Source organism: Canis aureus, chromosome 5 (assembly GCF_053574225.1).
Source record: "Canis aureus isolate CA01 chromosome 5, VMU_Caureus_v.1.0, whole genome shotgun sequence".
NCBI lineage: Eukaryota > Metazoa > Chordata > Mammalia > Carnivora > Canidae > Canis > Canis aureus.
This window is the reverse complement of record NC_135615.1, coordinates 75,375,091-75,388,231: the sequence shown is the minus strand read 5'-3', so window position 1 is coordinate 75,388,231 and position 13,141 is coordinate 75,375,091. Positions and strand designations below refer to the sequence as shown.

The window sequence follows — 13,141 nt, the reverse complement described above, 5'->3', positions numbered from 1 at the left end:
ATTCCTTTACCAAGAAATCAAAAAGTTTCTCAGACTAAATTAGTTGGTGTCTTATTAGCCAGAACATTTGACCACCTGTAATATCAAGTCAATCTGGAGAAGCAAATGTTTGGCTGTAAATTTTACTGCAAATTCACCAAAAAAATCAGGGTTCTGGTGGGTAAAGAACTGAGAATTGATATTGGACATACAGCTAACAGATCTGCAAGCTACTCTTGCATTCTTATTAAAAAAAAACCTTGCTGGCTTTTAGTGGACTATGCTTTTAAATACACTTGACAATGTTTTGACTCTTTCTTTAAAGCTATTGCAATATTCAGGATCAAAGACTTGAACTGGGATCCCTGGGTGGCGCAGCGGTTTGGCGCCTGCCTTTGGCCCAGGGCGCGATCCTGGAGACCCGGGATCGAATCCCACATCGGGCTCCCAGTGCATGGAGCCTGCTTCTCCCTCTGCCTATGCCTCTGCCTCTCTCTCTCTCTGTGACTATCATAAATAAATAAAAATTAAAAAAAAAAAAAGACTGGAACTAAGTGTAAATGGAAACAGAAACATATATTCAATGTTAAGAGGCAGCGTCAAGGCCCTGTGATCAGACCTAACTGCACATAGCAATACTAGAAGCAAGCAGAAACAAAATGAGTGTAGAAATAGAAAGTGCTACATAAATTTTAAAATAATAACCAGTGATATTAAATGTTAAAATTGTCTTTAAACACAAATGCGGGGCAGCCCAGGTGGCTCAGCAGTTTAGCGCTGTCTTCAGCCCAGGGTGTGATCCTGGAGACCCGGGATCGAGTCCTATGTCAGGCTCCTTGCATGGAGCCTGCTTCTCCCTCTGCCTATGTCTTTGCCTCTCTCTTTCTGAGTGTCTCTTATGAATAAATAAATAGAATCTTTAAAAAAAATAAAAAAACACAAATGCGGATGTATTTGTAAAATTTTCTCTTTCACATTTGGGCTGTCCTCATTTTAAATAACACATAGAAAAAACTATACCAATCTTTCTCTCTGGAATTTATTAAAACTATCATTGTGATTATAGTGGTCTTTATCTTTGATACTGAAACATTTATAGACAAAATTATACATTTAATATTTGCTTCAAAATAACATGGGACTCCCAGAAGTGAAAGTAGGCAGAAATGAAGATGAAACAAGACTGGCCAGGAGTTTATGATTATTGAAAATTGGGTATATGGGATTCATTGTATTATTCTGTCTTCTTTTGACTGTTTTGAATTCCCCATAATTAAAAAAAATTTTTGTTCACACAATGAAAGCATGTAATTTTGCATATATATACAAGTATACACACACACACACACACACAAATATTTGGATTTTTTTTTTTTTACAAATATTTGTTTTAAATATTAGTGCTTAGTAGGGATTCTATTCCGCAGGGTATTTGCTTTTTATAAAAGGAACTGTATATGGTCAATATTCATGGGAAGATAGTTCTGCTTCCTGACTTGTTCATAAGAGGCCACGGGTAAAGAGAGCCCTCCAGTAGCCATGGCCACCTTCCTTCTCACTGTACTTAGCTTCACGGTCTACAACCTCAAAAGGTTGCTGAGTCTAGTTCTAGATTTTGTCAGATTCATAACAACACTCAAAGCAATGACTAATTTATGTATGCTGCCAATAATCCTAAACCCAAAATGCTTCGAAGATTAAATAGTCATACACATTTAAAATACATAGAAAAATAATTAGTATTTGTACAAAGTAGATTTTTTACAAAACAAGTACGCTGCCTCTTAAAATACATCTTACATCAAAGCACAGAAATGTGGTAATATACATGGAAGCATATGTTTAAGAAGAAGCATTTATTTGTAAACGCTGAGTGGGCAAGCATAGTAGACTGAGTGCTAGTTTCCTGGGATAACTTTGAAGAGAACTTCAATTTCCCTAGCATTCTCAAGCTTCCAAAAACAGTTCCTGAAGGGATCAGACCGCTGTTCCTCTCTCCAAATTCTGTTTAATTTCAGCTGTATATTTCCCGTAGAATCTTTCTGCCTTCTTGTTGAATTTGGCATTCCTTTCGTTAATGTAGTCAATGTCTGCATCATCATTATAAGGACGTCTCCGGCTGTACTTGTCTCGTTTTTCAATTCTGAAGGAAGAAGAAAAAAATTTACAAATTTCAAAACTGTCTTCTTTTTTAATCTTAATAAAACATGTCCAAATAGTTAAGAGTAGAATCAGTGCACTTAGAATAGCACACTTGAGGGTTGGGGGTGGGGGCAGTTTTTATCAAGACCAAACTGAAATTGCTAATTGACAACACAAACCCAAGGAATGAACCCTGAAATTCAAAAATACAAACTCATCCTCAGAATCTTCTAAAAGAGCAATGATACACTGTCAGCCACTAGACACAAGAACTTCTACTTAAAAGAAAATTACAATACTTCTATTCGTAATAACCACAGCTAATATGAACGGAGTACACAGTATATATACTAAATAGTATTTTAATAGTTGTATGTATTAACTCCTAAAATAAAAACTAATTCTGCTCTGCCTAATATTCATCCATGTCAGTATTAAGAAACACAAATATAGCAAAGGTGCATTTACTAGAATATTCATACTTCTTCAAATCAAATAGTGGAATGCTTATGAAGGTAAGAGCCCTTAAAGAATAATTTTCCTTGGGCCTTCCCTGCTCAATAATGACAACTCCATTTTGGCAATATTTTGTACCTCCATCCCAGATCATATGAATTTGACTCACACATACTATCTGTCCCCAAAACTACTACAAACTCTGAGTCAGAAATGAGGAAGAATGGTATCTGGGTTTTTTTTTGGTATCTGCTCTTTCAATTTAATCTATGCACACTGTGTCCATTTTGTCATTAAACATTTAAAAGTTCAGGCTGCTGTACTGAGTACTCACTGTTTTTCCAGATCTATGACCATCCTATCAACCTCCTCTGTGGAAGGCACATGTGTTCCATGAAGAAGACTGTTGGAAGTTGGGAAAAACTCTTCTCCACTAAAAAGACAGCAAAACAGACTTAAAGTAACACTACACAGTTCCACGTTGGCAAATTTATTTATTTATTTTTTCCACGTTGGCAAATTTAAAATTAAACTACCACTCCTGGTAAGAAAATATATATGTGTGTTAACTGTGGGATCCTACCTTAACTTTTAAAAATAAATAAGTAAATAAAGAATTGAAAGGGACCTAATATATTACCTCCTCCAGCAGCTTCATTCTACAGATTTAAGAGCCAAGGGCCAGAGGTTAAGGGACATGCTTCCAGGTTTAGGTTCCCTTCCCACTAATACAAAGGTTAGCAAACCACACTATGTGCTTTTGCAAACATTTTACTGGGCCCCAGCCACACCTATTTGTTCGTGTATCCTCCAAGGAGGCTTTCATATCACGGCAGTGGAGTAGTTTTGACGGAGACCAAAGAGCCCACAAAGCCTAAAATGTTTACAGAAGATGTTCACCCATCCCGGCACTAAGGCATTCTGTCTCCTAAAATATCTGACTAACTATGATAATCTGGTTCTTAAACTCTCAACACCCAGTCTTAGAATGCCCAGCTAGAACAATAACCAGGTGGCTAGCCGAACTGCTGTGGAGTGAGCAACAAATAGTATTGTCAAGGCCAGAGAGCATTCTTAGCTGCTGCTGACTCACACCCAAGCTTTAAAGTGTGTTTGTATCTTTGTACGTGTGTATGTATGTCTACACCACACACACGCCCCTATGTCCCTTCAGAATGAAAACAGGACTTGCATTAATCCTGTCAACTCACTGTTTTTCTCTCAGTCTCTCATAGGTTTCCATGTCAGGCTTGATCTGCTTCGTCAGCCGATGATACTGGCGTAACTGGGCAGCAGCATAATCTAAAGATAAAAGGAGAATTGGAGAAGATATATTTCCCTGTTTTGTCATTATGATCCAGAGAATATCAAAATCATTATTAGTTAATATTTGCACAAGACACTGAGTATAGCTTCTACCCTAAAGATGCTGCAATATGGGCTTTTGCTAGTTTTACCATAAAGAATAAAAGAATCCAGCTGGCTGAAGTATAGCTTTTTTTACTTCTGCTCTATGAGACATATTTGTATTTTTCTTGGGTTTAAGCATCTTGGAAAATATCCCACAAAGGGGCATATCCTTTTTTCTTTTGGGGAAGCAGGAGGCAATATCCTTTTTTAAAACCAGAAACTCTGAAGGTAATACTAATCTAACAGGGAACATTCAGTAAAGGAATAATGAGCTTTACCTGAGAATCCCAGGTCAGGGTTTTTCCTCCTCTTCTTCCTTTCCCATCTTTCTGCATCTTCTGCACTGATCTCCAGCAGCTTCACTTTCTCATAGTCCTCCCCTCTCGCCGCACATTCCTAAGAAGAGGGAAAACCAGCTAATACCTGCAATGGTGACCCAAGCAAGTACTGGATCTATTTTAAATCAAGGGATGCCTGGGTGGGCTTAGCAGTTGAGAATCTGCCTTCAGCTATAGGCATGATCCCAGAGACCTGGGATCAAGTACCGCATTGGGCTCCCTGCATAGAGCCTGCTTCTCCCTCTCTCTATGTCTCTGCCTCTCTCTCTCTCTCTCTATCTCTCTCTCTATCTCTATCTCTCTGTGTGTGTGTGTGTGTGTGCGTCTCATGAATAAATAAATAAAATCTTTTAAAAAAAAGTTGAACAAAGATATCAGGCAATACTTTAAAACTAACAATTACTATTTGGAGGAAAACTGGGAACCTACTACGGTGTTTAAGAATGCCCACCTCAATTTAAAACATGTACTCTGGGACGCCTGGGTGGCTCAGCAGTTGAGTGTCTGCCTTTGGCTCAGGGTGTGATCCCAGAGTCCTGGGATCGAGTCCCACATGCAGGCTCCCTGCATGAAGCCTGTTTCTCCTCCCTCTGCCTGTATCTATGCCTCTCTGTGTCTCTCATGAATAAGTAAAATCAAATAAATAAATAATCAATCAATCAATCAATCACACATACTCAATGAGTAGCAGTTTCTAGACCCCTCAGAAATGCTCTTCATGCACTGACTTGTTTACTTCGTCAGCAACTACAATGTTACAGTCCCCATTTTACAGATGAGAAAACAGAGGTACAGAGAGGTTAAATAAGTCCCCCAAAGTATTGCTGCTAGTAAAAAGCAGGGCCATCATGTGGACTCCAGCAGTCTGGTTCCACAGCCGGTGTACAAAACCATTTTCTACGGTCTTGATATAATAGAATGACTGAGAGGCACCTGGGTGGCTCAGTGGTTGAGTGTTTGCCTTCGGCTCAGGTCATGATCCCAGGTTCCGGGACCGAGTCCCACATGGGGCTCCCTGCATGGAGCCTACTGCTCCCTCTACCTATGTCTCTGCCTCTCATTCTGTGTCTCTCATGAGTAAATAAAATCTTTACAAAAAAAAAAAAAAAATAGAATGAAACAATAGAATGACCACTTATCAAGCCAACAGAGTAGATCCTAACCTTCTTCTTTTCTTCTTCCTGCAGCTCCCACTCCAGACGAGCTTTCCTGGCTTCCCAGTTAGCAGGTAACTTAAGTCTTTTATCTTCTTCAACAACTTCCTGGTGATTTAATTTACGAGCTTCATTCTAAAACCATAATACAAAAAGTTTGTCAGCTGAGACATGAAAATAAATCCAAACAAAATCTTGCCCATTTAGAAAGGGTCAAGACACATTAACAGAGGGACTCTGTTTTATCCCAAAAGCAACAGGTAGCCATCAAAGGATTTTAAGCAAAGGAATGGCCTAATTAGGGTTTAAGATTTATTTATTCATTTGTATAGTAAATACAAATAAACACCTGCTTCCCAAGTAGGGAGCCTCTGCCTCCTCTCCCTCTCCTTCTCTCTTCCTCTCCCCTCCCCCTTTTCCTCTCCCCCTCTTCCTCTCCTCTCCCTCTTCCTTTCTTTCATTCTTCCTCTCCCCTCTTCCTCTCTCTCCCTCTTCCTCTCTCTCCCTCTTCCTCTCTCTCTCTCTGCGGACACCCCCTCCCCACCCCTTGTGCTCTCTCAAAATAAATAAAATCTTTAAACAATAAAAATTTTTTTAAAAAATGAACCTAATGGCACAAAACAATATCAGCTTAAGGGACAACATAAATTAGATGTCTCTTAGGTCACAGGTTGGCAGCAATTAGTCTAGGAAGCCATATCTCGTAACTTCCAACCACATGTACTTTACACAGTCTCTCCACATAAATATTTAAGTGTGTTTGATTCTTTATTAACTTTTTCTGGGCAAACGGACATCTCCTCTCGACTACCATCCCTTGTACATTCTTGTACTCTCGGCTCTGGCAATGCCCTCCAATTGAAAACACCAAGAACATACCTACAGTCAAACAAAGTTGTGTTTGCTGCACTGAAGGAGAGTAAACTACAGGAAACTGTAGGCATTTTGGTGATAGGGTGTTAGGAGAGGCTAGTTACAGAATTTGGGTTTTTATCCCGTGACTGGTATGGGAGGTAAGGCAGTGTGGCTCTGCTCTGGATGAGACACTCTCAGAAAGGCAAGGCATACGATGACTGGGTACCCTAAGTTTTTCAACAGGATTAATCGGGTGAGACTAATGCTGTAATTGGTCCTAAGAGACACCGGTGTTAGCAGAAAAGGGGAATGTGTGGTCATTTTTGTGGTCTGAACAGTATTGTTTTTGTCTCACTCCAATAGTCAGAGTGATGTTGGGGGTTTGTGAAACCACATCCAAGCTTTCGGTCAAACCACTTAGGTTGAAATAGACCAGAGCTGCTTTTTCCCTTCTCAGCTACAACTGCAGCCAGTTGTTTGCTGGACTCTTATCCCTAATGTGAATTCCCTCACTTTGCATTGGATTCCTCTGCTTGGATATTTCTTCCTCCAATTTCTTTGTCTGATAATACCTTACACGTCTTCCAAACAGTTTAGATCTCACGTCATATATGAGGCACTCCCTGGGAGCTCCTCAAACTGTATTCATCTCTCCTCCACCCTCCCAGGGCACTTTGTTCCCAAAGATAGCACACCATATAATTTCTGGCTAGCAAGTCGTCTCCTCTACTTAAGAGCCAAAGCCGTATCATAATCATCGAGTTTCGCATCAACTGGGTAAGCCCCTGACACTACAGACTTTCGGAGATTTGCTGATTATTTTTGAATGAACAAACAATCAGCTCTCTTATTAACATGGACGACTTTCTTCCAGTCGCTAGCTCCACATACCCCCTAGGTTAAACGAAGGGTTTGTTATACTCACACAGCAGGCAGGCTGCTAGTAATAGAGACTCCCAAACCTTGCCCAGGTTAATGAAATCAGAAGTGGGTAGGAGGAGGGTTGGAGAGAGCATGTGTATTTTGAAAGGTGATTTCAACCTGCTGCCAGGATTGAGAACCACCGGGAAAGACCTTTCATCCAGTTCTGCGGGTCAGGCGGGGGCGCTGGAGCGGCTCGCGCGTCCCTCCACAAACGCGCCCGGGGAGGGGGGGGAACAGGTCTCCGCTGCCTCCGGGGCTACTCACCCGCTTCAGGTGCAGCTCCCGGAATTTGCGCAGCCTCTGTTCGCGCTTCTGGGCGGCCAGCTCCGCGGGCGCCGCCGGGGGCTGCTCCCCCTCCTCCGAGCTGTCCACGGGCACCTGCGGCGAAGAGAACCCGCTGGAGTCGCGGCGGCAGGATCGATTCCCCGCCAGTCCTGCCAGGGCCCGGCCAGGCCCCCCCCCCACTGCCCCGACGTCACAGCGTCTGCGCCTCCCTGGCCCGGCGCTCGGGCCTCTCCCCCACCTCTCGCCCTTGCCGTCCCCCGGAGTCTCCCCCCACAAAAATCCCTGGGGGGGAGCCGACGGGACTTACCTTCTCGGCTAAAATCGCAGCAGCCATCACAAACTTTCTCTCGCCACTTCCGGCAACAACACAGAGCACTTCCGTCTGCCCGTGGGCCACCCGCCGATACGGAAGAACATTCCATTGTAAGCCCCGCCCCTTCCTGATGGTTTCGAAGCTTCGGACCAATCCCTGCTCCTGTTAGCAGGGACACGTTTTCGATTGGGCAGAGCCTTGCGCAGCCGCAAAATGTAAAGTGGGCGGGGCCGGGGAGAGCGGAAGGGCACCTGCTTAGGAGCGACCCGCCAAACCTGGAGCCGGGTGCAAGGCCTCCCCAGCTGCGCGCCGCTCCTTGGAGCGAAGTGTCTTTGCCATTGAGCGCTTCGCCTCAGCGTCACCTGCGAGGCAGGTCTCCCCTGCGTGCCTCGTCTCACCTAGACCCTCAGGACTGTCAGGTCGCACCATTTTAATTTCCTTCCGTAGTGTAGAAATATTTCTCTCGTCTGGTCCCTTTCCTCCCCCCACCCCCCCCCTTCCGCTGTAGAACTGTATAAAATGTCTAGATATGGAGAGAAGCTGCATTTTCCTTTTTAAAACAAATAGCTAATGAACTCGAACTGGGCAAAAAGACCTTCCAGAGTGCCTGGGTGGCTCAGCTGGTTAAGCATCTGCCTGGGGCTCTTGGGCTCAGGCCGTCATCCCGGGGTCCCCAGTGGAGCCACATCAGGCTCCCTGCCCAGTGGAGGGCCAGCTTCTCCCCTTCTCTCTGCCCCTCCCCTCCTCTCCCCCCCTCCCCTCCCCCCCCCACCCCGCCCCGGCTTGCTCTCACTCTCTCTCTCTCAAAAATACGTAAGATCTTTTTAAAAAAATAAAAAGACCTTGAACTTTACCAGAAACAGCAATTGTTTTAGGAGCAGTTGTTCCTAGAGTCGACAGGGGCCGGCGTCTGACCGGGAACACTGTCAGCGTGGACTTCACGAAGACAGTAATCAGTGCATACCATGGGTGGTTTCCCTTCGTTAGCAAGGATAAATCAGTCCATCGAAGTGGAACCAAAAGCCATTGAGCCTGGTAGTGCCGATTGGCAATTTTGTTTTCTTTTATTCAAGTCGTATAATTGTGTCCCCCAACCCCCACTCACTTCCCCTTTCTCATTAAAAGCAAAAACAAAAAACACCTTTGCTTCCCTCCCCCCCCCCCCCCCCCCGCACAGGTGACACATTTTTCTGGTGGCTGCTGGAATCTCTGCTGCCCGGATTGCAATTCTGAGACCCCAAATAAAGACACCCCTTTGTTCTTGTTCAGTTTTGCTTTCTTCTCTCAGTTGACGTTTATGGTGTCAGAATGGTGTGGGATCAGAAGCATCAAACGGCTCTGACTCCTGTGACAGTGAGGGATTTGAACAGATGGTAACTTAGTGCATTGTGGTGTATCCTCTCCCCCAAAAAGCTCCAGGTTCTCAGCCTCCTTTTTTTTCGGTTGAGGTTCAGGCCTCATTTCTTTGGGTGTCTTTCTGGTGCTGGCTTCTGTCTCGCGTCGGGCTCCCTGCATGGAGCCTGCTTCTCCCTCTGCCTGTGTCTCTGCCTCTCTCTCTCTCTCCTCTTTGTGTATTCTCATGAATAAATAAATAAAATCTTAAAAAAAAAATTGCTGCTGGAGAGCAGCCTCCCTCTGGAAGCCCAGCTGTATTTATGTTCAAATACTATGGGCGCATTCCTTATAAGTTTCTGTCTTGTTGGACCAATCTGACCAAAAATGACTTGTGCTTACTATGACCACTTTGGAGATGTTCTGAGATTCCAAAATTAGTTTATCTGCATGCACAATTGGAAAATTAAAAAAAAAGAGCAACTAAGGATGGGAAGTGTATTTAAATTGGTATTTGGAGCCTCCAAGAAATTAAATAATTCTAAACTTGCTTCCTTATAAGAAAATAACTCTAAACTCTCTAAAGCTAACTGTAACTGCTCTCAGAGAGTATCTGAACTAGGAAAGCCTATGGAGTCTTTTGAGCTAACTGCTGCAACTGAGCAGCAGTTAGGTGGAAGCCTCTTCCACCTTCTCTTGCTCTCCACCTATAGAAAATTATAGTCTAGCTGAACTTACATCCTATGACAACCTGGAAGTTTCCCTAGGTCCTCCAGTCATCCAGACTCCTTCTAAAGTTAAGCCTAGTGAAAGAGGCTCCGGGATATTATCAATTACTTGTATTACTTGGATTAAGGCAGAATTGCAAGTTTTTATCAAAGCCTTTTCCCAATGCCCTTGAAGACCCTCTAGGATTTGCTAAGGAATTCAATTTAGTTATTCAGATCCGTGAACCTGTTATTCTGACCTTCACTGATTTATCCATATGCTTGTGACTGAGGGTCCTGCAAGGGAATGGATGGAAAGTAGGATGGACATAGCATTTTGATGATTTTTCTAAACGAAAAGGCTACCAAAAAAAAATGCCTTTAAACTAGCCAAAGAATTACATAAAACTATTCTGGCAGTTTTTCCAAAGACCACAGATTAGAGAAAAATTCAATGATATACTCAACAGCCAGATGAACCTGGTTTATTATGATGATGATGATTGGAAAAAAACTTTTTAACAATACTCTGGTATTGACAAAATTAAACATGAAATGTCCTTCTGAACTCCACCTTTGCTAATGGGTTAGACGGTGAACTTGGTCCTGTAATTAAATGACAGCGACTCAGCTGGGCCCCTATGGAGCCTGATGATACGGTTAACTTGGCTGATCAGTTATCTCACACCAAAGAATGAGCAACAAAAAGAAAAGACTCATAAATCCAAGCTGCCCAGATCATGCATCTCCAATTACAATTAACAACCCCCAGAAATCCCCCCAAAATCTTCAGGGTCTTTCTCCTAAAGAAGGTGTTTGCAATTACTGCAAAAGAACCCAGCCATTGGAAGAAGGCTTGCTGCAAACTAACAAGACAAAATCAGCTGCAAGAGCCTCAGAGCACTTTCCCCTCTAAGGACACCAGCAGCTGGGGAAGAAGGCACATATGACAGAACAGGGCGGCTCTGAGGCCAGGATGGGAAGTCTTCCCATGACCTCAAACTGACACCTTAGGGGAGAGAAATATTATTGTGAATGAGGTGATGGCAGCTTTTACAGACTCAGAAGCAACACGTCAATTTCAACCTCACCAGCCTCTCTGTCCCCCTTGAGTACAGAAACACTGCAAGCGGTGGGAGTGGCTCATACCCCATGACAATTTTAAAATCCTTACCTATCCTTTTTTCAGCTGGAGACTTTACAAGGCACTCACCCATTCCTTCTGATCTCTATAATTCCTATTCACCTGTTAGGCCATGATTTTCTTGTGATTTTTCAGGCACACCTCAAAAGGGGTAAATGTGTTTTTTGTTTGTTTCTAAAGGCTCTAAAAATAGGGCAGCCCCAGTGGCGCAGCGGTTTAGCGCCGCCTGCAGCCCGGGGTGTGATCCTGGAGACCCTGGATCAAGTCCCATGTTGGGTTCCCTGCATGGGGCCTGCTCCTCCCTCTGCCCGTGTCTCTGCCTGTGTCTCTCATGAATGAATAAATAAATAAAATCTTAAAAAAAAAAAAAAGAGGCTCAATAAATAAAGTAAGTAAGTAAGGGTCCCTGGGGTCCCTGGCTGGATCAGTCAGTGCAGCATCTGAGTCTAGATCTCAGGGTCACGAGTTCAAGCCCCACTTTGGGTGTAAAGATTACTTAAAAAGGAGGGATCCCTGGGTGGCGCAGCGGTTTGGCGCCTGCCTTTGGCCTGGGGCGCGATCCTGGAGACCCGGGATCGAGTCCCATGTTGGGCTCCTGGTGCATGGAGCCTGCTTCTCCCTCTGCCTGTGTCTCTGCCTCTCTCTCTCTCTGTGACTATCATAAACAAATAAAAATTTTTTTAAAAAATGGAGAGGGAAGGGACACCTGGGTGTCTCAGCAATTGAGCATCTGACTTTGGCTCAGAGCGTGATCTTGGAATGCCTGGATCGAGTCCCACATCAGGCTCCCTACGAGGAGCCTGCTTCTCCCTCTGCCTATGTCTCTGCCTCTCTCTCTGTGTGTCTCTTATAAATAAATAAAATCTTTTCTTTTTAAATAGGAGGGGGAATGTTTTTGCAAATAGAACAGCACACAAAATTCTATAGAAAAGCACCTACATCAATAACCTTCTTTCCTGTAATTCAAAACCTACAGCACCACCTCCTGGACACTGTCCCTAACATTCTTTGGTCCAAAAGTCCTCCTGGACATTGTATACACTCTGTCCCTCCTATCTAAATGATCAGATTGATCGTTCCAAGCCACTCTCTAATATTAACATCCTCTAAATTATGAGGCCACTCATAATTCCTGTAATCAAGGAATATATATATAAAGGTTTGATTATTCCATGCACTAGTCCTTATAAAATGCCAATTTTTCCCATCCAAAAATCTCACGGCAGAGGATGGCAGTTTGTGCAGTATCTTAGAGCAATTGATAACATTGCCTTTCCACAACATACACATGTGTCTAAACCTCACACCTTACTTTCCACTATTCCCTCCAGACAGCAAATCTACACAGTAGTGGGTTTATGTAGTGCCCTCTTCAGCACACATGTGGACTCAGCCAATTTTTGCCTTCACCTGGGAAGGAAAATAATATACCTAGACAGTTATATCTCAAGGTTACACGGAGAGCCCTACTTATTGATCCCACACCTTTCTTTTTAAAAAATTTTATGTATTTGTGAGATGCACACACACACACACACACAGAGAGAGAGAGAGAGAGAGAGAAGCAGGGTTCAAGCAGGGAGCCCGACACGGGATTCGATCCCTGAACTCTGGGATCATGCCCTGAGCCGAAGCCAGACACTCAACCACTGAGCCACCCAGGCGTCCCTACCCCAAATCTTAAAAGCAGACATAGTTCATGTAAGCTTCCCTCACGATTCTATTTATTACAATATGTGGACTACTTTCTTCTCTGCTCCCCTTCATAAAGAGCTTGTTCAACTGGCAGTATCCAACTGTTAAAACAGTTAGCTGGAAAAGGACCATCAGTACCAAAAGAAAAATTACAATTTAAAATCTCCCAAGTTGGGGGGTAAGGGAGAAAAAATAATTTTAAAAAATAAAATGCCCCAAGTTAAATATTTGGGACATGTCATTAGTAAACAGGGATTTCTCTTCAATCCTGAAAATAAAAAGCATTGTCTCCCTTCCCCCCTCCTTAAACCAAATAACAGTTGTGGGGATTCCTGAAACAAGCTGGACAGTACCAAAATTGGATTCCTAATTTCTCTGCTATTGCTCAATCCTTAAATGCCTTACTT

General features: G+C 43.3%; 1 protein-coding gene across 1 annotated transcript in view; it reads right to left on the bottom strand.

Annotated features, from left to right (window-relative positions):
- Nucleotides 1–1,002: 1,002 nt before the first annotated feature.
- LOC144314668 (uncharacterized) overlaps nucleotides 1,003–13,141 on the bottom strand; it is a 19,729-nt gene continuing 7,590 nt past the window's right edge. Inside the window, exons 3-9 of the mRNA XM_077899082.1 lie at nucleotides 7,851–8,018; nucleotides 7,523–7,636; nucleotides 5,489–5,614; nucleotides 4,266–4,383; nucleotides 3,789–3,879; nucleotides 2,912–3,010; nucleotides 1,003–2,122 (exon numbers count right to left, since the gene is read on the bottom strand). Coding sequence (XP_077755208.1) covers nucleotides 1,957–2,122; nucleotides 2,912–3,010; nucleotides 3,789–3,879; nucleotides 4,266–4,383; nucleotides 5,489–5,614; nucleotides 7,523–7,636; nucleotides 7,851–8,018 — 882 coding nt within the window. The 3' untranslated portion in view covers nucleotides 1,003–1,956. The remainder of the gene's footprint in view (nucleotides 2,123–2,911; nucleotides 3,011–3,788; nucleotides 3,880–4,265; nucleotides 4,384–5,488; nucleotides 5,615–7,522; nucleotides 7,637–7,850; nucleotides 8,019–13,141) is intronic.